The following is a 20,579-nucleotide window of genomic DNA, read 5'->3' as shown; positions in this document are numbered from 1 at the left end:
TAACTTGGAAAACAGGAACGGGCAGGCTAACAGCCTTGGCCGTCGAGCAGTCATGGCGCTCCCCGAGCGCCAGTCACGTCTGTGTGTGGAGGCGGGGGGGCCTGGACTGGGGGAGAACGAGAGGAAAAAGGCGAAGGCGGTCCCGTGTTTTCAGGAAGACCTGAAAGTTCCCCTGCGAACTGTTCCTTAATCGACACTGTTTCAAGGATTCTTTTATGTCTCTACTTATAATGAGAGAGAAGTATTCCAGGGCTTTCCTCTTTAATTGTGTGAAGCGCATTTTGGTAAATTTTCCATTGGCCTTATAGCCTCGTAGAGGTACCTTCTGTGGGTGTGTATCTGGCAACAAGCGTAGTGGACCTGTGATTGGCCTTGAGAAGCCCCATCCGGGCTCCCTGCCGGCCTTGCTCCCGGGTGCATGGCTTTGTATCCTGAGGCAAAGGCGACAGTGGCCCCCGGGCCACCTCCAATGCTATCCACTGCCTGTGCCCACATCCTCCGAGGCGCGGATGGGCAGCAGCGACCCACCAAAGGGCCAGTGAAGTGGCTCAACCAACACCCATTATGCCCAAGCTCAAGTTCAGATCATCCGGATGCTGTGGTCCCTCCCACCCCTGGCCTCCGTGTGGAGCACGCGGTCAGACAGCACAGAGGAGGAGGGGGCTAGTTCGCCAAAGAGATTGACCATCAAACCAAGGGTACTGTTTCCAAGCGGGGGTCAGGTTGAAATGGAGGCCAGCCCTCTGACCACGGTCAGAAGCTTCCTGAGTGCCACTGGAGAGCCTTCTGTACGACAGAAAGAACCCCACCAGGAGGCTGCAGGGGCCCAAGGCTCCTTGGAGACAGAGCTCTGCCCATGGGCGGAGACGTCTTCTCGTCTGACGGTGTTCCATGTTCCGTGTCAGCGTGACTAGTCTCCCTCCAGAGTGTCACGTCTGCTGGCCCCGTGCCGGAAGGTGACGCCCTGCCCTCTCTGTTTTGCAGAATGCATCAGTAAACATGGATCTCCGTATAAAAAGAACACAGATTTCATCACCTGCGTGCAAAGTAAGTCTGTCTCCTTCCTCGAAGCCCCTGCGTTTGGGGTCTTGGGGCTTTGCTATATTTCCATTGTCTTTGGAGCCACGGCACCTGCCTGAGGTCCTCTCCTTTGCCCTGAACTTCCTTTTCTAAGCGAGTACGTGTTGGCTTTTCGAACAGGCAGGAAATTCGCACGGTATGAAGTGTAAACCTTTCACAGGTGGAGAGAAGGTGCATCCGGCCCTGCCTCCTGGTCAGTCAGGGGCCCTTTCGCCACGGCCACCGGTTCTAAGAATATTCTCAGACCCGTAGGAATGTACTCGGAGTCTCTTATTTCCACACAGGTGGCAGCTCCCTGAACCCATGACCCCACCGCCCTTTCCCCTCCACGTTTCGCAGACGCTTCCTGTGTCAGCACGAGCACGGCCAGCACGTGGGGCTGCGTCCACACTCACGCTTGGTGGGCAGCGTGCTTGTTAACCAGTGTGCACTGGCGGACACCTGGGCCGTTTCCAGTTTTTATACTGTAACAAGCAAAGCCAGAGTGACCTCCTTGTCTGAATATCTGCAGAATAGAGTGGACTTGCAGAGGGAAAGCTGTGTTCTTTTTCAGTTCTGCTGCAGACCCGGCCCCGTTACCCCCCACCCCGGTGGAGGGCGGGAGTGCCTCTCCCAGTACCTGCACCAGCCCAGTGTATTGCTTCTTACTTTTTTATATCTTTCAGTAGAAAAAGTGAAAAAAGACCCCCAGTCAATTCAGTTTCTTTTTTTCTTACTCATGAGTAAAGCTGAGCTTCATATGTTGAGGAACCTTGGGTTTCTTTTTCTGTGGGTAGTTTGTTCAGAGTCTTTGCCTACTTGCCTCAATTTGTAGGAGCTGTTGATATATTTTGCAAATTAGCCATGTGTACTAAAGGTAGCAAAATTTTTCTTCAGCTCATCGTGCGTCTTTATTATTATTTTAAATTATCATACGTAACACTGACACTTTGCACGAACTTTAATCCACACGTAGACCCCCAGGCCCGTCTCAGCCGAGCCTGACTCCAGGCCCGGCTGTGGCCGGAGAGCTCTGTGATGTGACCGCTTCGTCCCCGCCAGGCCCGGCTGTCAGCTGCCTTATTGCGCCGGCTCCACCGGTGAGGAGACGGGCTCTGAGCGCACAGCCAGCCCCGCACGGGGAGCCCTGCGCTGCACGCGGGCCTGCACTGCGGGGTCGCCCAGGGCGGGTGGAAGGCCGGGACTGGCACCAGCGCCTGGTGGGCAGGGCTCGGCGGCTGTGACCCGTCACCCAGCCTCCCACGTACCAGCCGCTGGCCTTGCCTGTCTCGCCCCGGGTCACAGACCCCAGCCCGGCCCAGGCGCACAAAGGAAGTGAGAGACTGAAGGAGGGCAGGGGCCCTGCTATGAGGCCCGGGCTCCCCACGGACCCTTCAGCAGCCTCCCAAGAGCAAGTGAGGGGCAGAGGCCGGTGTGCACTCAGGGAACAGAGCCCACGCCCACACACCCCGGCTGACGTGAGCAAAGCCCGCCCCTCGGCCCCCCAGGCTGAGCGGGGCCTCACCGGCCTTAGGCAGACATGGGAGCATCACAGCAGTTCAGCTTCCTGTCATTCCGCTTCACTTGTAGCAGATTTTTGGTGCTGTCAACTTGCCATACCCGTTCCTTCTTTTTAAATTATGTGTTCGAACTGATGAGTTTGTTTTACTTCCTGGGTTTCAGGCTGTCCTTTTCCTGAGACTATAAGAAGTTGTCTGATATTTCATGTTTAAGCTTATAACCTGCCTCGGCGTCTCTGATACAGTGAGGAGGTCATTTATTCTAGATGTGCCTCCCCCGGGGGTCCGGGATCGGTTTCTGAGGCTCTGCCTTTGGGTCCCAGAGGGTTTGGGCGATGCCGTCTGCGGAGTCCTGGCCAACTGTCTCCACGAGGAAGGGTCTCCGTGCCTTTTCTCCTCCGTGAGGACGACGGCCCGCATTTGCATGTATTTCCCAGCTTATAACTCGTCACACCCACACATTTCTGGAAGTGGGAGCAAAAGCCACTGAGACAGGCCTCTGCTGGCCTCAGCAGGTGCCTCACACCCCCGTCCACATAGCAGCCGCTTCTCCCTCCATCCTCTCTCAGCCATCGTGGCCCTCGCCTCCCGCCTGTCGGGGGCCCGGGTTGGGGCTCAGGTCTGACTCAGCCCCGAGCCCCTCTGCAGGCTGCCTGCGTCCACCGAATTCCTAGAAGCTCAGGGGCACCTGCAAACACTCTCCTTCCTCTGCCCTACAGATAAGCTTCCCAACAGGGCAACAGATAAGAGCCGCTCTCCAGCTAGGTTCCCTGTGGGGATCTCCTGGGGCTGTCCCACCCCAGGGGAGGTTGATTTTTAAAGGCGGGGGGGGCAGCGGGTAGGCATTCTAGGCAAATTCCAGACAAAGGTAATGAGGCCAGGTGTGTCCTTCTGAAATATCTTTAAGTCTTTCACCAAATATGTCGAGTGGAGACGCACCCCATCTTCCCCGTCCCTCCTGCAGGGCCTCTGACGTGCCAAGTGCTGCTGGGGGAACAGCCGGACCCTCGGGCCCCAGCACACGTCCCCCCGACCGCCCCGGTCTCCCTGCCCCCCTCAGAGCCCCATCCTGCGGAGACAGTGTCAGGAAGCAGACCCGTCCGTCATCTTAGCCCTGGCACTGGGCTTGACCCCCGCCGCCCCGGCCCTCCTGTCCCCCGGGGGAGCCCTCGTTACAGCGGCACGGGGGCCACAGGGCTGACCGCTGGACCCCCCTTCCTCACTCTCCGAGCGCCAGACCCAGTCCTACTTGCTTGGGGCGGAAGGCACTCACTGAGCCCGCCGAGGACAGCTGCGCATGAGTCTCCAAATACCCGGAGGTGCTGTGTTCGGGGCACACTTGCGAGTGTTCTGTGGGCTGTAGTTGTGCAGAACAAGCAAGGTTTGGGGGTCCCGTGGAAAGGCCACAAGGAGAGCCCAGCGAGAGACGTGGGTTCCGGGGTTGCGCACACAAACAGTTATGCTGGGCCCTCCCCGAGGGGCTCCCCGGTGACCGGGCCCCCAGACCCACAGGGACGCAGTGGGACAAAGCACGGTTTTGGGTCCATGCCAAGGACAGGGGCTGGCGCGAGGCCTGCTGAGCCGGGGGACAGGGGCCCACTGCCCTCCTGGGACCAGGAGCAAGCCCACGGTGGAAACACTGTCCCCAGACCAGCGTCCGGCTGGAGACGTCAGCGTCCTGAGAAAGAAGTGAAGAGGCGGGGGTGAGTGCCCGCCTGGCGCTCTCAATGGTCACGTGCTGGCTTGGCCTCTTCCTAGTGACCAGGCTGTGGAGTGAGTGGTGACCTCAGCTCCACACGGGGCGGGGGCAGAGGGAGGGCGGAAGCACCGTGGCCACCTGTCGTGGGCTTCCCAGCGCTCAGACGGGCCCGTCACTCGGTGAATAGACGCACGACAGTGCCTGGCTCAGGTGCTGCAGGTGGACGCCCGGGTATGAGAAGGTAGTGGCCGCTGGCACACAGAAAGGCGGCATCGCAGGGCTGAGCCTGGCCGGGTGGCTGCCCTGCCGTCTCCAGGGCCCCGGGAAATGTGCCCCGTTCCCCTCCACTGAAAGCAGGACGATCAGAGAAGCAGGATGGCCATTGGTCACCAGCATCGCTGAAGCCGACAGGCCGTGGGGCCGGCGTGTGTCGGAGAGAAAGGGGAGCAGCGGAGTCCGGGGCCTGGACGGCCTGGACCGTGTCCAAGCGGAGGCAGAGGCAGCAGGCCCACCCGAGGGGCGGGCGGGGAGGCTGTGGGCGCCCTCTGTGCGAACTGGACCCCACAGGCCAGGGGTCCTGGCCTGGCAGGGTGGACACGGCCGCCGGGGCAGGGGATGTTCTGTGTCTGCTGGGCTGGCCCGTGGACCGGCCAGGGCCCTGTGGACCTGCTCCCTGGGAGGTCCAAGCTCCCGGGGCCCAGCCAGGCCCACTCCTCTCCTCTGCTGCCCCGGGGCCGCGGCCCTGACCTCGGGCCCAGGGGGTGGGCGGCCACTCCTTCCGAGCTGACCTGGGTTTCCTGGGCTCGGCGGGGCCTGGCCAGCCTGGTCTGTGACGCCCTCCCTCCCAGAGGTGGGTGTCCTGTGCGGCCCGCTGGGGCCAGTGGAGGGGACGTTAGTGCCCCAGACCTGCCTCGGTTTCCTCCCAGCCGACCAGGGACAGCTCAGGGCCGCCTTCTCCTTCCTTCCAACTCAGAGCTGCCGGATCAGTGCTACCCAGACCCCTGCGATAAGGGGGGGACCCAGGTCTGCCAGGACCTCATGGGCACCTTCTACTGCCAGTGCAGAGACGGCTGGGCGGGACGGCTCTGCAACAGAGGTAAGGCCACGGCCTGGGGGCGGACCTGGGCATAGGCGTCAGGCCCTCCCTGCAGGGCCACCCGAGGGCCCCGGGCTGGTGGGGCCCTGAGTTCTTCTCTCTTCCGCCTCTCCCCGCCGGGCCGCCTGCCACCCCGCCGGGGACACAGCCGCACCGGCCCGTCTGGCTGAGAGCAGAGAGAGGAGAAGTGGGAGGGCGGCAGGCCAGGGGTCCAGGCCCCTCACTGGCCGGCCCCCTCCCAGCTCCCGGGAGAAGATGGGCGGGCGGGGTCCTCCCAAGAGCGCGAATGTTTGCACAGCGCGGGAGGTCTTGCCTCTCCCCCCGGGCGGGGCGCCACCCAGCTTGAAAACCCACCGTGCTGAGCCCTGAACTGTGCTCTGGCCAGGCCACCTCCTTGGGTGGGGGGGGGCGGGGAGGGCGCTGACCCCTCCTGAGAGCAGGGCAGTAAGAGTGCCCTGTAGCTGCCCCGCCCGGCGCGGCCCCCCAGCTGTCAGAAAGGAGTCAAGAGACTCTCTGAGTCTGCAGTGCGCAGGGTCAGCGGAGAGCTGCAGAAAACCCCCAGGATGTGGTTAGAACCCTCAGGCGGCCCCCTGGCTGCAGTGGGAGCCCTGGGCCCCTGTGCCCTCCCACCCAGGATCTGAGGGGGGATCCCATGGGGTCGCAGATGCAGGCGCTGCGACGTGCTCCAGGCGGGTTGTGGGTCACCTCTGGCTCTCTCCGTCCCTGTGTCCTGTTCCCAGATGTCAATGAGTGCAGCCAGGAGAGCGGGATCTGCAGCCAGATTTGCTACAACAAGCCGGGCAGCTTCCAGTGTGGCTGCTACAGCGGCTACGCACTCTCCCTGGACGGCCGGACCTGCCACGGTGAGGCCCTGGGTCCTGGTTGCCGTCCTCTCTCCTCCTCCCCCATTTTCTTCTGCGATTGCCAAGTTGCCGGTTGGCTGAAGCCACAGTCGCTTTGCTCCTCTGCGAGAGGCTGCAGGCCGTGGCTGGTCCCTCAGGCTCTGGAGGCTGTGGGCGTCCTGCAGACACAGCACATGCCCGGGCATGTCCGCGGCCACGGGGAGCTGCCCCAGCACCTCCACACGGGCTGAGGCACCAGGGCCTGTGGACAGGGCCGGCCCAGCGGGGGAGGCCGTGCTTACTGCCCCAGGATGGGAGACGGCTGCCAGGCCTCCTTCCAGGCCACAGAGCCAGCAGAGGCTTCTGTGCCAGTCGGGGCCCAGGACATCTGGGGCGGGGGTGGGGGGGTGGGCAGGGAGCCCAGGGTCCCACTGCTCACTGCTTACAAAACCAGCGCTCACAACCGGCAGAAAGAAGGCCAGCGATCTGGGGAGATGGCGTCCTCAGAGTCCCCCAGAAACCACCTTCGAAGATTCCGCCCGGCCCTGAAAGCTTCTAAAGGGAGACAGAGAAGGGATCTGAGTTAATCCCTGAGATGGGGGGTCAGAGTCCTTGCCGTCCCCACTGTGTGCGGGCGTGTCGACTCCTCACGGCCTCCCTCTAGATGCGATCTTGGTCACACAGTTCGTTCGGGAGATTACTGGAGGGGAAGCTGGCGGGAGATCTGGTCATCTGTTCATTATTCTTCATTTCTACTCCTTTGATCTACAGAAAGAAGAGACAGGTTAGGCGAGGTATTGTGTGATCAAGAGATCTGAGAGGTGTGCCTGGGCTGAGATGAGTAGAGCGTGGGGGTGCCTGGTCGAAAGCCGGTTGCAATGTGTCTCTGCTAAAGTGACAAGGAAGGGGGCTTCCTGAGGGCAGTTCCCTGTGGAGAGCTGCTTACGAATCCCCCGTCAGACATCGTTCCACTTCCGTGGGGTTAGGGGTCAAGGTCCGTCTTCTGTCTTCTTCGTGCTGACATAGGCGCCGTATGCTCAGAGCGGACGACGTTGACGTGGGCCTGTAGCGTCTCTCTGCTGACGGTTTTGGTTGTCCGCTTACATATAGGGGCAGAGCCAGCTACAATTATTTTGATGCCCACAAACATATAGATTATTATGAGCAACAGTGTTAATCCCATTCTCGTGAGGCCAGTTCTTGGAATTGTGAAGCCAGAGATTCAGTTCTGCTCAGGACGGAGCAGCCCGCATCACGGCTGCAGTCTGGTCCTTGTGCAGGTGGGTCCTGACGATGTGGAACCGTGTAGGTTTACAGGCTCCCTGCGGGGAGCAGGTGCCCTTTGTGTTGTCTCCTTCCCACGATTGAGCACGGGGAGAAGTCTTAGTTTCCACATCTGAAAGCCTGTGTTTGCTCAACTGCCCTTGTAATGAGGTCGTGAGTCTGCGGCATGCGGTCCTGTGTGCCTTCTGAGGAATCGATGTTACTTGAAGTAACGGTTGCGCTTTCTAGAAAGTCCCTCTGTCACTTTAGGAACCAGTTCTTAACTGCAGGCTTTCTGTACTTGTTTGCCAGAGGGGCGGAGGGGATGGAACCTCAGGACTGACCCTTGATTGTCAGTTACAGCGACTGTGGCGTTGGCTTCCCACGGGCAGCCCCCGGTGCGAGGGGAGGGGGTTGGAACCAGGGAGCCTGAGTGAGGCCTGGCAGGCAGTGGTGGGCTCCGTGGTCAGCTCAGGGCTCCAGGACGCAGGCTGGGACTTCTAGTCAAAGGGCCCCAGGAGTTCCTTTTTTACCTTCCTGGACTGCAGTCATTGGAATTAAGCACCAATTGTGTGCAGCCCGGCCAGATGGTGCCCTGTACACCATCTGGAATCAACCTTCTCAACCAGGCCCCTGATCAGCAGTGCCCCCCCCAACCCCTGCTCCTGGGTTGGGGCTGGAAAGCCCAGTGGATGGAAGGAAGGGAGGAGGCTGGAGAGGAGCGGGGAGGGGAGGGGGAGAGAAGGGAGGGGGAGGAGGGGAGGGAGGGGAGAGGGAATGGGGAGGGGAGGGGGAGAGGAGGGGAGAGGAGGGAGGGGGAGGGGAGGGAGGGGGAGGGAGGGGAGAGGGAATGGGGGAGGGGAGGGGAGGAGGGCTGCGTCGCCCAGGGTGCAGTGATGACAGCGCCGGGCCAGGCTGTGCTCACTCTGCAGAGCTGGATGCCTCTCAGCGGCGGTTCCCAGCCTGGCTGGCGGCGTCTCATTTCGGGCCGGCTGCCAGCAGGCCTGGTGGACCTGAAACACAGCTGGTTTTTCCTGCAGACTTGGATGAATGTGCGGACGCAGGCGCCTGCGGGGAGGCTCAGTGCCAGAACCTGCCGGGCTCCTACTCCTGCCTCTGCGACGAGGGCTACGCGTTCAGCTCCCAGGAGAAGTCCTGCCGAGGTACCCGCCCTGACACCACACGGGACACGCACACACACGCGTGCGCAAGGCACTGCTCTCCCAGGAGCACAGCGTGCTTGAGCGCTCGTGTGGGTCCTGCACACCTGCGACATGGCGCGCGCCCCTTGTGCACCTGGGCCTCTTCCCCAGAGACACAGGGAGACCGACCAGGCGGGACCCCTGTGCTTCTGGGCAACAGGCTTGTCTCCTGCCCTCGGTGCGGCCTAGCCCAGCCGAGTCCGGGGGCGCCGAGAGCCCTGCTCCCTCCCACCACCTTCCTGCCTGGGGCCGGCGGCTGCCCCCTCCACCAGGGAGGGGATGGGGTAGTCCTGGCCCTGCCCACCCACCAGGCTGTCCCTGTGCCCCACGCTGACCTGGCCATGCTGACGGCCTCCGTCCCGCGTCCCCAGGAAGGAGCCGGCCAGCTGGGCGGGAGCCACGGGCCTGGAGCTCCCGGGTCTCGGGCTGGGGACTCACGTCTGTGGCGGTGTGATGGGGCAGCAGGGTGCGTGGTGGCGTCAGTGGGCTCAGGCGCTTCCTTGTGGCTGGCAGATGTGGACGAGTGTGCGGAGGGGCGCTGCGAGCAGGCCTGCGTCAACTCCCCTGGGAGCTACACCTGCCACTGTGACGGGCGCGGGGGCCTCAAGCTGTCCCGGGACATGAACACCTGCGAGGTAGCGCCTGGCCCGGCCTCCCGGCTGCTCTGTGGCCCCGCGTGGGGCTGGCTGGGAGCGTGTCCTCGGGCCCGTGGGGAGAGGCGGGGTGGGAGGCGTGGCCGTGCCACCCGATGTGTGGTTGTGGCCACCTCAGCTCCTCCCCAGTGCGACTCACTCACACGCGTGACCGCAGCCCCCGCCCGGGCTCTGCGATGCGTGGGCAGCAAGGCGCCCCCTGACCGTGAGGGCAGGCCTGCCCTGGCTGCCCTGTGACCCCCCCGGGGCTCCCACCGTGTGGCCCTCCAGGTAGTGGAGAAGCCGCATCGTAGAGCAGGGAACATTCTAGAAGCAACTTCAAGGTCTCCATTTTTTGCTTGTTTTACATTTTATAGTTGTTTTTATTATTCTCCGTACGTTTGAAATATTCCATAATTAAAATATGAAAGCAGAAGGGAAATGCACAGGGAAGGAGAGTGCTGGAGAAGCTGCCAGCAGGGAGCGGGGGCCTCTGAAAACATCGGAGACCAGCCTCCCCTGGAAGCCCCCATGGTGGGCTGGGCTGGGGGCAGCAGGGTCCCTGGGGGTTCCACTGGGAGCCCGGCCGAGGGCCCCCACCTGAGGCCAGCTCCCCGCTCCTGACAGGACATCCTGCCCTGTGTGCCCTTCAACGTGGCCAAGAGTGTGAAGTCGCTGTACCTGGGCCGCATGTTCAGCGGGACGCCCGTGATCAGGCTGCGCTTCAAACGGCTGCAGCCCACGAGGTGAGAGGACGGCCCGAGCGTCTGGGCCTGGCGGCGGGGGGCAAAGTCAGCCCCGTGCTCGCGTCCCGGCCGGGGAGCCCGCAGTCCAGCACAGCCGCGTGGGCCTCAGGGCTGGTGCCAGCTGTACGCCTCCCTGGGGACTCGCTGCTGGCGTTGGGGTGCGGGCGGCATTCGGCCCGCTCACCTGGGCTCTTCCCGAGGCCAGGCGAGCCCCACCGGGAGGGGTCACGCACCACGACCCGCGTGTAACCCACTCGTTTCTGCCGGCGCTCAGACTGGTGGCTGAGTTCGACTTCAGGACCTTCGATCCTGAGGGCGTCCTGTTTTTCGCCGGAGGCCATCGGGACAGCACCTGGATCGTCCTGGGCCTGCGGGCCGGCCGACTGGAGCTGCAGCTCCGCTACCAGGGCGTGGGCCGCGTCACCAGCAGCGGACCCATCATCAACCACGGCTCGTGGCAGACGGTGAGCGTGGCCCCCTCCGTGCCGCCTGGGCCGGCCCGGGGCTCCTGGGCCGAGGACCCAGCATCTACTTGCACTCGCCCACTCAGCAGTTAGTGGGTGCAGCCGCGGCAGGACGGCCCCGCGCCAGAAAGCCTGCGCTCAGATGGGCATTATGTCCTCACAGAAGCAGAGCAGGGCTTCCGCCGCAGCGGCCGTGATTCTCAGTGGGGTGACTCCTCTGAGGACACCTGGCTGTGTCTGGAGACACTTCTGCTGATCACAGCTGTGGGGGGGTATGGGGGTCCCCTGGCAGCTGGATTGAGGCTGAGGACCGAGGACCCGCGGGTTCAGACTGCCAGTCGCGTCGAGGCTGAGAACCGGCCAAGGTCCCGGGGCCCGGCTCTCGGTGTGGGGCAGGGTCAGACGTGACTCGTGACGCCGTCCCAGGCTCTGGCCCCCTGGCCTGCTCCGTTCATGCTGACCTCCAGCCTCTTGACGGAGGTGCCCTGACCGCCCAGAGCCTGAACTGCAGCCGGTGGCTTTGGAGCGGCCGCTCTGTCCTCCATCATGATGCCTGGCGCAAAGCAGCCTGTGACACGCAGGCTCCCTCCCCAAACTTGGAGGCAACCTTAGTTGGAACTGGGCTTTTAGAAGTAAGTGCTTGAAAGAGAAATGGGAAAAGCATTCTTTTTTCCTCTAGAAGTGAAGATTAAATGGAAAAATTTGCCCTGGTCTCTGCGAATGAAAACAGTGTAGACGTTTGCTAATATTTCCATCCTGTCGGTGGCGTCTAGCTCCTCCTTTCCTGGACTCTTAAAGCACGAGCATCTCCAAAGCAGCAGGAGGGATGCCTTCCGCAAAGTTACAGATAAAACAGTCGATCTAGAGGGAAGCCGTCTCGGGGTTGAGGGAGCTCCACACGTGGGAACCCGCTGCCCCGCGGTTGAGGGCAGGAGGGTCCCGAGCGGGGCTGGGACACTGCCCGAGGGGAAGGGGCTAGAGGAGGCATGACCAGTGGATACACGTGGCTGCCAGTCCACCCAAGGCACAAACTGGTCCTTGAGGTGCAGGGCCAGTTCCACAACGACCTCTGCCCACTCTCCCTGCCCCTGAGGCTCCCCACATGTGCACACTGCTGTCTCCTGACCAAATTCAGACCCAGTACCTAAATGTTTCTCCATCTGAGCCAGAAAGGAAATTGAGGGGCTTCTGGGTCATTAGGAAGATGCATCGTATAGAGTGACAGATTTTTTAATTTTCCTACAAGGAAAGCAGGAAAGAGTGGCAAGTTTTAGAAAGAATTCATACGTTCAGTCAGCATTCAGTCCGTGCCAGGCACTATTGCTGGAGATCCTGAGGTAACATATGTCCTCTTGTATTCAAAGTGCTCAGTGAGGGGTAGGAGAAGCTAAGGGCCAGAGGTGTCAGGGCTGACCCAAGGGGGCAGTGACCTCAGGCCCCCGGAAGGCAGCTCCCTGACTGAGGCTTAATTTAGGGTCCAGAGATGGGGAAGGGGCTCCAGGTTGGGCTCACCTGCAGGAGGAGGGGGGGCCAGGGGGAGGGAGTAGCATTGGGAGGGAAACCAAAACCGGCAGGGTCGGAGCCACACCGTAGATGCCAGGGAAGCAGTACAGGTGATGAGCATGGACCCCCCGAGGCTGGGGGTCTCTTGGCCCTGGGTGGTGATGGGAACGTGGCCCCCCCCGAGGCTGGGGGTCTCTTGGCTCTGGGTGGTGATGGGAACGTGGCCCCCCCGAGGCTGGGGGTCTCTTGGCCCTGGGTGGTGATGGGAACGTGGCCCCCCCGAGGCTGGGGGTCTCTTGGCCCTGGGTGGTGATGGGAATTGGTACCCAAGGCTTGGCGCCCCTTCAGAAGGTGCACATCCACCCTCACAGCACTTGTGCTCTTCAGATCTCTGTTGAGGAGCTCGAACGGAACCTGGTGATCAAGGTGAACAAGGATGCTGTTATGAAGATCGCCGTGGCCGGTGACCTGTTCCAGCTGGACAGAGGACTATACCATCTGAACCTGACCGTGGGAGGCGTTCCCTTCAAGGAGAAAGACCTCGTCCAGCCTGTAAGTACTGTCCTTAGCCCCTGAGGTCGGAGCCCAGGTGGCTGAGCGCAGGGGTTAACCCTGAGGGCCCTGGGAGAGGACCGGAGGGAGGCAAGCATCCCTAGACCCTAACAAGCCGCAGTGCAGCTGCGTCACGCACCGCACCATCTCTCTACGAAACTCATTTGCGTTCTCGTCTAAATTCATGGTAAAAATGTCTATTTTGCAGAGGAGATAAATCACAAAGAAATTATCCTTTAACAAAAGGAACACTCAACTCTTTTGGGCAGTTCCCAAGTACATTGGGTTGTAAACCCTGCCGGGATTCCCACAGGGGAAACAAGACCTAACGGGAGGTTGGCATTGGTCATTTCCCAAAGTCCTGTCCCATCTCATCACCCCACTCCCCCGGTGTGCCGATGTCCACGGCCAGAATCCCTGGTGTTCCGGGTCTGATTCCACACGGAACACGAGACGCGAGTCCAGCACGCTGAGGTTCTGCGTAGAGGGTGGCGGCGGGAGCACCTTCCCCCCAGAGGGCTGGCCCACACCCCAGAGTCCCATCCGTGTGCCTCACGCCTCCTCGTTTTACAGACAAAGGCTGGGGCGACCTGATGTGCGCAGAGCCACGCGGCAAGTGCACAGCTGCGGGTCCCCAGCCCCCGCCCTACACACCCCAGGTGCTCTGGGCGCCTGGCAGGAGCGCAGGCACAGCTGCTGTGGAAGGGGCCCCTCGCCCTCGTCCTTCCAGGTGGCGGTCAGCGCCCTGTGTCTGTTAGCTGAGTGGGGACCGGGTGCAGGCAGAGGAGGACGGGTGGGGCGCGGATGTGCTGCTGCGTGTGCCGTGTACCTGGAGTCGGGCAGCGAATCCCTCCGTGAGCGCGGAGCCTGTAGTGGAAACACCTCCCCCCGCAGGATTCATCCACGTTAGTGGTGGATTTCCACGTGCCTGCTCCGGGAGGACACTGTGGGAGCGGGCGGCACCAGGCAGCCACCGGGGGTCTCTGTCTTTCCAGATGAACCCCCGTCTGGACGGCTGCCTGAGGAGTTGGCACTGGCTGGACGGTGAGGACACCACCGTCCAGGAGACGGTCAAGGCGAACGTGAACATGCAGTGCTTCTCCTTGACCGAGAGAGGCTCCTTCTTCCCTGGGAGAGGGTTTGCCTCCTACAGCCTGGATTATGGTGAGTCCTGGCTCCTGCATCGGGATGGCTGTGCTTGTCCTTGCAGCCAAAATACGCCGAAATACACTAAAAACCAGAGAAGCAGGAAGCAGTTTCCTACTGGGGAAGACGGCAGAAGGGACGGCCTCACGGCCCCCGGGCTACGGGCGGGGCACAGGCCCACTCCCAGGGCGCAGGGCTGGAAAAAAAGGGACGGAGGAGGGTGCCGGTGCTTGGTGGCCGAGACGGGCAGGCGGATGCAGGGCTCTAAGGGGAGCTTCCCAGAAGCTTCCGAGACAAGACAGGCTCAGGCTCATCCACGTAGATGTAGACGGAGCCACTCGGGAACGCCCAGCACTGCAGTCACAGCGCCGTGGGCCGTGGGGAGGGGGCAACGGCTCAAGGAGTCCCTGAGCTCGAGCTTCAGAAGGACGAGAAGGAGAGAGGCCCCAGGGAGCCGGGCTTTTCCAGCCGCCACGGAGGCAGCAAAGGAGCTTCTCCTTCACGCCCGGGGAGACAGGAGCAGGCCTCGTAGCGGGCGGGGTGGGCAGCTGGGGGCCAGCGTGCTGCCGCAGGGGACACAGGGTCGGCCCGGAGTCCCTCTGGCTTCTGTGAAGCAGGGCCCTTCATTCCTGGAACAAACCACAGCTATCTCTTCCCTTTTATTATCCATCAGTGACAACTTTTACAGTAAAGACAAATAATCCTCCCGTGCTGATAGGTGAGCACTTAGATGTCAGCTTTATGTGAAATGAGTGAATGTTCCAAATCCCGGCGGTACCGTTGCCACCTCTGCTCTGGGGACGTCAACCCGGACGGTGCGGACGTCGGGGGTGGGGGGCGGGGACGGTGGCGGTTCCACTTGAGTCTGGACCCAGGATTTCCCCGACTTCCCCTCTGACAGGGTTGAAGTTAGCCTCTGTTTCCCAGGGGGCACCAGCTGCAGCCCCGAGGTGTCACCGTGCCTGGGCTCACGGGCCTTAGTGACTTCCAGGTTGAGGATGTTGGGAGAGCCCTGGGTCCCGGCCCAGGGACAGCTCGCACAGAACCGTGCGCCTCTTTCCGAGGGTCGGGAAGGCATCCAGAGCCCGGGCTGCCCGGCAGTCCCAGGTGGACACCTGGTCCAGGGAGGCTCCAGGGTCGCCCCCCTCCCCTTCTCCGCAGCCCACTCCTCCTGCCAGGCTCCTGGCATTGCTGCGAAGGCCCCCGCTCCCGGCTCTGCTCCCCCCTCCACACTCTCACCCTGAGAGAGTCCCCGGGGTACCCCCACCCCTCTCTGTTCCTAGACTCTGAGCCTTTCGTGGTTGAAGGCGCACACGTGACCCCCCACCCCATCCCGGCCCTGCTTGTCAGCCCAGGAGGGCAGGTGGCCTGCTGCCTCCTTCAGACCTCACTGCCCCGGTGGCCTGCAAGTTCAAGGAGGGCCCGTCCAGCTCGGAGGACGTGGGGCCTGCTCCCTCCTCCTTAGCAAGTCGGGCCATCCTCTCAAGACCTTGTGTCACTGTCCCCTTTCTGTCTTTAATTGTCAAAAGCATCACCACGTCACTGAAGGGTTTTTAGAAAAGAACCATTGACCCCTAATCGCACCACCTCACACAAAACACCTCACTCTTTCAGTCTTTGTTTTTGTACGTGCAAACCTAGAGCATCCTATGATGTTTAACATCACATCATGGAGCATAAGTGTTTTATTCCTTTTTCACTAACACTGTGGTAACGCAGACACCGCAGGCACGGTCTCCACTGGCTGCAGTGCTGTCCCTGCGCCCGTCACCGTGCCTGCTGCGGTCTGCTCGCCGCTTTGCTGCATGGTTTTGATCTTCAAGTTCTGTGACAACAAAGGCCAAATGGTAGTTAGAACTCTATGCTTTTTAATGTGTCTTGAACTATACCGTCAACGTTCTCACGTTACAACACAGAAAGGACACATTAGGAAATGACAGATACTGTCCTCAGCAGCAGGTCCCAGTGGATCTGGACTCACTGGGTCTCAAAGCCTGAGAAGCCCTCGGTGAGGGGCGTGTGGTTGACCCCACTGTGCACCCGAGAAAACTCCCCAGGGGAGCCAAGGCGTCGGTGCCTTAAGCACACTGCTGGCAACCAGGCCGCGGGCCTCCTCTGTCCGGGGACTCCGCAGGGAACATACTCCCCCTGCCGCAGGGGTGCAGGGGGAGCTCGGCAGCAGAGGAGAAGGCTGGGTCAGTTCCTTTTTCCAATTCTGTGTGCGTTCGATTCGATGAACAATTATGGGGACTGGCCGTAACAGGCCCCTCTGGGATGCGGACGCACACACGACTTGAGGGGCACACAGTCCACTGGGGGGAGAGACCGGCCCACGGCAAGGTCCGAGCCCAAATGTTCGCAGACGTGGCCTCAGCATCCTTCTGCCGAAGCAGCCCCTGCCTGACATCCTCACGAGGTAGAAACACTTAAAAACCAAGAGGGCGGAGGTTGTCTGGCCTCTTCAGCAGCAGGTGATCACACGTGGGGAGGAAACGTGAGGTGGCGTTCGCCCTCCGAGAACCAGAATGCAGCCCTGCTACCACAAGTGCTTTGGAGCAGTTTGTGCAAGAGGCGTGCACCATGTATACTCATTCCGATGCGTCGTGTACGTGACACACACCGTATGGTTTATAATCCACACGCGGTACCTACTGCGGCCCGTCTAACACACCCGAACAAAACCTCACCCGCGGACGCGTCGACTGTGACGGTAGAAAAGCGCAGCTCAGGATGTAAGATCGTATGTGCTGTTGAGTGGGGCTCGTGGAAGCGTCCATTTTCTTCGCGTCTTTAACTTTGCAAAGTCCTTCAGCTTGCGGGGCTGCACAAGGCCGCAGCTGAGGTGCAGAGGGTCGAAGGCTGAGACGCCTGCCCCATTCAACTGCCCTGCGGGGAGGGAGTCGGGGGCGCCCGGGGGCTGAGCACGGCCCAAGTGGCGCGTCTGAGGTCCCGGCGGGACTAGGTGGCCCGGTGGTCACGCGAAGGGGCGCTCGGGGGAGCGGGCGGCATGGCCATCCTCAGGCGGCCTGGGGCCTCTGGACTGCGGCCCAGACCTGAGTCCAGAGCCCGGCCCCCGTCACTTCCCAGCTGTTGGCGCGAACCGCGGGTTCTGGGAGGCTGTTACCGGCTTCCCACCTCCTCCGCCGCCCGGCGTCCTCTGCTGCCCGGGGCCGCGGGGGAGCTGAGCTCGCCGCGTCTCGCTCCCCGCCTCTCGGGTCTGGATCGCCCTGTGATGTGCCGCCTTCATTGCAGCTCGGACATCGCCGGACGTCGGGACCGAGACCACCTGGGAAGTAGAGGCCGTGGCTCGGATCCGCCCCGCCGCCGACACGGGGATGCTGCTTGCGCTGGTGGGCGATGACCAGGCCGTGGCCCTCTCCGTGGCCCTGGTCGACTACCACTCCACCAAGAAGCTCAAAAAGCAGGTACCACTCACTGCCCCACCCCACCCCCGACCCCTGAGGACAAACTGCTGCCCCAGCGCCCAGTGCCCAGCCAGGCTGCGGCCCGCACCGTGGCCCTCGAGGTTCCAGCCCACCCTCCCCGTCTCTCTCCGGGGTCAGAGCAGCCGCGCGTGGCTCGGGGACAGTGTTGCGTTCCCGAAAGCCAGTTGTGCGGTGGGGAGACTTTCCCACCCGCTCAGTGGTGTAGCAGTTTGAATTAATTGCTCGTATGTAAGCCAAAGGACTTTGCTCATAGATCAGATCTTCCTTTTGAAAAAGATGTGCAAACGTGCCCCAGACCCTTGTTACGCGGCCCCCTGGGGACGCAGGCGGAGCTCTGGGCACATGCCCCTGGACACGCTGTCCATCACCTCCACGCAGCCCCCCTCTCCCGACTCTCCCGACACCACGCCAACACCGTGCTGACTGGACTCACTGTTTTCTCAGAGAACAGCTAAGAGGTGGCGGAAATAGGTTTATTTTCTCACCTCTGTCCTAAGAGGGGTGTGTTCACCAAGTCAGCCTGCCCGCGGGGGCCACCCAGCTCCCCTCTTAGCGGGTCTGCAAGCTGATGGGCGCGGATCCGCGCCCTGCCCAGGCCGGCTTTCCCCCGTCCCGGTACTTGGGACAAACGGCCCCGAGGCCCACCCAGCTGAGACCACCTCCCCGGGCGGGGAGAGGGAGGGAGGGGAGGGCCATCGGTCATCACAGCGCCTCTGCCCTGTGTTGTCAGAGGCGTGCTCTGCCTGGCGTGTGCATTTGCTGCCCGGGCCCCTCTGTGGTGCTTTGTGGCAGCTCCACGTGGAGGGGCAGCCCTAGCCTGTGTCCCGGCTGTGGACACGCTGGTGACTGGGGTCACCTCTGCCCAGGCCGATGCATGTGCATTCCCGTTTCTGGAGCGTGTTTCCCCCCAGCTCCCGCCCGAGGGTGTGTGGTTTTATTTGTTCGTCCTCCATCACGTTGCAGGGTCCAGGTGGCCCCCTCCTTCACCCGAATAGAGACTGAGTCCCTGTCACACCCCGGCCGCAGGCGACCCTGCCCGCAGGAGGCCCGCAGGACAGGGCAGGACAACAGGGCCCGCGGGCACTTGGCCACCACCCCACCTGCCCTGCCCCTGCTCAGGCGTGCTTCTCCCCACAGCTGGTCGTCCTGGCCGTGGAGAGCGTCACCCTGGTCCTGATGGAGATCAAGGTCTGTGACGGCCAGGAGCACGTTGTGACCGTTTCTGTGAACAAGGACGAGGCCACCCTGGAGGTGGACGGCACGAAGGGCCAGAGTGAAGTGAGCCCAGCAGGGCTGCAGGAGAGGCTGGCCGTCCTCGGGAGGCACCTGCAGGGCTCCGTGCTCACCTTCGTCGGGGGGCTGCCAGGTAGGGTGCCCCAACTTGCTCGCCCCAAGCAGAACTGGGCTGCTCTGTACTAAAAGGAGGAGGGAAGCAGCCGGCCCGTGGCTGCATCGGGTGCTCGCTGGGTGTCGGCCCCGGCCTGCCATTGTGTGTGGCGTTCAGGCTGAGAACACGCTTGCAGGGCCAAGTGGCAGCCTGAAGCTTCCCCTCCCCGGCTCCCGCACCCTCCAGGAGCCCCGCCCCCAACCGTGGGCATCAGACGGTGGCTCCGGCCAAGGCTAGTGAGGAGGGTTCAGCCCACTGGGCCACGCTGGGGGCTGGGTGCCCCAGCGCCCCAGCCAGCCTCACCCCTGAGGCCTGGTGTCCAGTTGCCATGGCAGCAGGCAGAGTGACCCCGGCCCCTCCTGCGTCCGGGGCTCAGGTCTGGTCAGGTGGAGCCAGGAATCGGGGCGAAGTGGTGGCAGGAGGACGAGGCCAGGGCCTCACGTAAGGCCCCGTCCGCTCCCACCCCTCAGGGTGGGTGTCCACTTGCCACAGACGGCGGCATCTCTGTCTTGGCTGGCAGACTCAGAGTGCATTTGGTTTTAATAAGCAGAGCTTTGAAGAGGACGAGAGAAAGCCTGGAAGCCCTGGGCATGACTCATTCGGGCCGAGAAGATAATATTTAATTGATCTGACTATCTGTGTGCGCTCCTGGGGGCCGGGGTGCGGCGTCAAGCCTGGCGGCAGCGGTTCACCACCTGCCTAGGGCGTGTGCCCGAGCCAGACGGAGGGGTTCCGCAGGGATGGGAAACCGTGCCCTCGAGGCGGCCGGAGACGCAGAGCGGGGAGCCCAGGCCCCAGACGCCGGGCATCTCGCCCCCTGAGACGTGTTTGTTCTTCCCCCGCGGCCCAGATGTGCCAGTGACCTCGGCCCCGGTCACAGCCTTCTACCGCGGCTGCATGACGCTGGAGGTCAACCGGAAGGTTCTGGACCTGGACGAGGCCATCTACAAGCACAGCGACATCACGGCCCACTCCTGCCCCCCAGCTGAGCCGGCCGCCTAGGCTTCTGCTGCCGCCGGACGCCCGCACAGCCACGTGCGCCTTAGCTTTCTTCCCAGACCAGGAAGGACAGCGGGAGGCCCCCGCACCCCTGCCCGAGACACTGATCCCTCGTCCGCCAGCTCCCCTCACGGCCTCCCTGCCCGTGTGTAACATATGTGTAAATAGCGGACTCACCTCAGCACCACCCGAGCGGACCCGGGAAGAGAATTCTGTTATTTTTATTACCAGATGCTTCTCTCTGACCTAAAACTATGGAAAAATAAAACGTTTACGGAAACTTCCGAGCTCTGTGTCGGCGCTTTCTGCCCCTTGGCACTCAGCGGCGCAGCCGTCGTGGGGTCCGAGGCCGAGAGCGTCCGCCAGGCCCATCGGCTTTAACTCAAGGCGGCATCCCTTCCGCCTGCCGCCGGCGTCCCCGAGACGGGGATGAGCCGCTTTCCGGGAGGCGGCAGTGCCGGTCGCCTGCCTGCGCGGCCACGGGCAGGCGCCACAGGTCAGCGCCGCCGGCTCCCCGTGCAAACCCGCAGCCTCGGTTCTCCCGCCTTCTCGTTTCGGGAGGCCGTGCGCGGTGCCGGAAGGCACCTGCTCGTTGCAGAGCGAGCCGGGTCTGCCGGGGGTCGAGCGCACGGGCCTTTCGCTCTGGCTCCAGGAGCATGGGGGGCAGCAACGACACCACGCCGCCAGCCCAGGTCACGGGGGAGAGCAAGCCCGGCGTTTGCAGCTGCTGCGGACACGTCTGGGGCTGTGGGCGCTGTCGCAGCAGAGGGTCCCAGGGGAGTTTCCGGCATCCGGTGGGGCTTCCCTCCACCCCAAGACTGAGGTTCTATTTTTTTAAATACTAAACCCTGAAGTGTGTTCTCAGGCAGGCAGCCCAGGGTCCCACGGCCCCATTTCAGCTTCATGGCTTTAATCCCTCAAAGCGGCTTCGGGGTCTCTGCACCCGCCCGCCTCCCCCCCGCCCCGCTGCTGAACGTGAGTTTACAGTCACAACCTGACCCAGAGACAAGCAGGGGCGGAAGG

At 62.4% G+C, this 20,579-nt stretch overlaps 1 protein-coding gene across 2 annotated transcripts in view; it reads left to right on the top strand.

Moving 5' to 3' along the window:
• GAS6 (growth arrest specific 6) overlaps nt 1-19,840 on the top strand; it is a 32,890-nt gene extending 13,050 nt beyond the window's left edge. The window contains exons 4-15 of one of the 2 annotated variants that reach the window (XM_033843415.2): nt 985-1,047; nt 5,252-5,374; nt 6,115-6,237; nt 8,520-8,642; nt 9,195-9,316; nt 9,941-10,059; nt 10,334-10,523; nt 12,414-12,578; nt 13,574-13,742; nt 16,977-17,149; nt 18,308-18,536; nt 19,408-19,840. In XM_033843415.2, coding sequence (XP_033699306.1) covers nt 985-1,047; nt 5,252-5,374; nt 6,115-6,237; nt 8,520-8,642; nt 9,195-9,316; nt 9,941-10,059; nt 10,334-10,523; nt 12,414-12,578; nt 13,574-13,742; nt 16,977-17,149; nt 18,308-18,536; nt 19,408-19,559 — 1,751 coding nt within the window. In that variant the 3' untranslated portion in view covers nt 19,560-19,840. The other variant, XM_033843417.2, reaches the window with a different exon arrangement.
• The last annotated feature ends 739 nt before the right edge of the window (nt 19,841-20,579 follow it).

This window comes from Tursiops truncatus, chromosome 18 (assembly GCF_011762595.2).
Source record: "Tursiops truncatus isolate mTurTru1 chromosome 18, mTurTru1.mat.Y, whole genome shotgun sequence".
NCBI classification, from domain to species: Eukaryota; Metazoa; Chordata; class Mammalia; order Artiodactyla; family Delphinidae; genus Tursiops; species Tursiops truncatus.
Note: the sequence above shows the minus strand (reverse complement) of the source record. Positions and strands in the feature narration are given on the sequence as shown.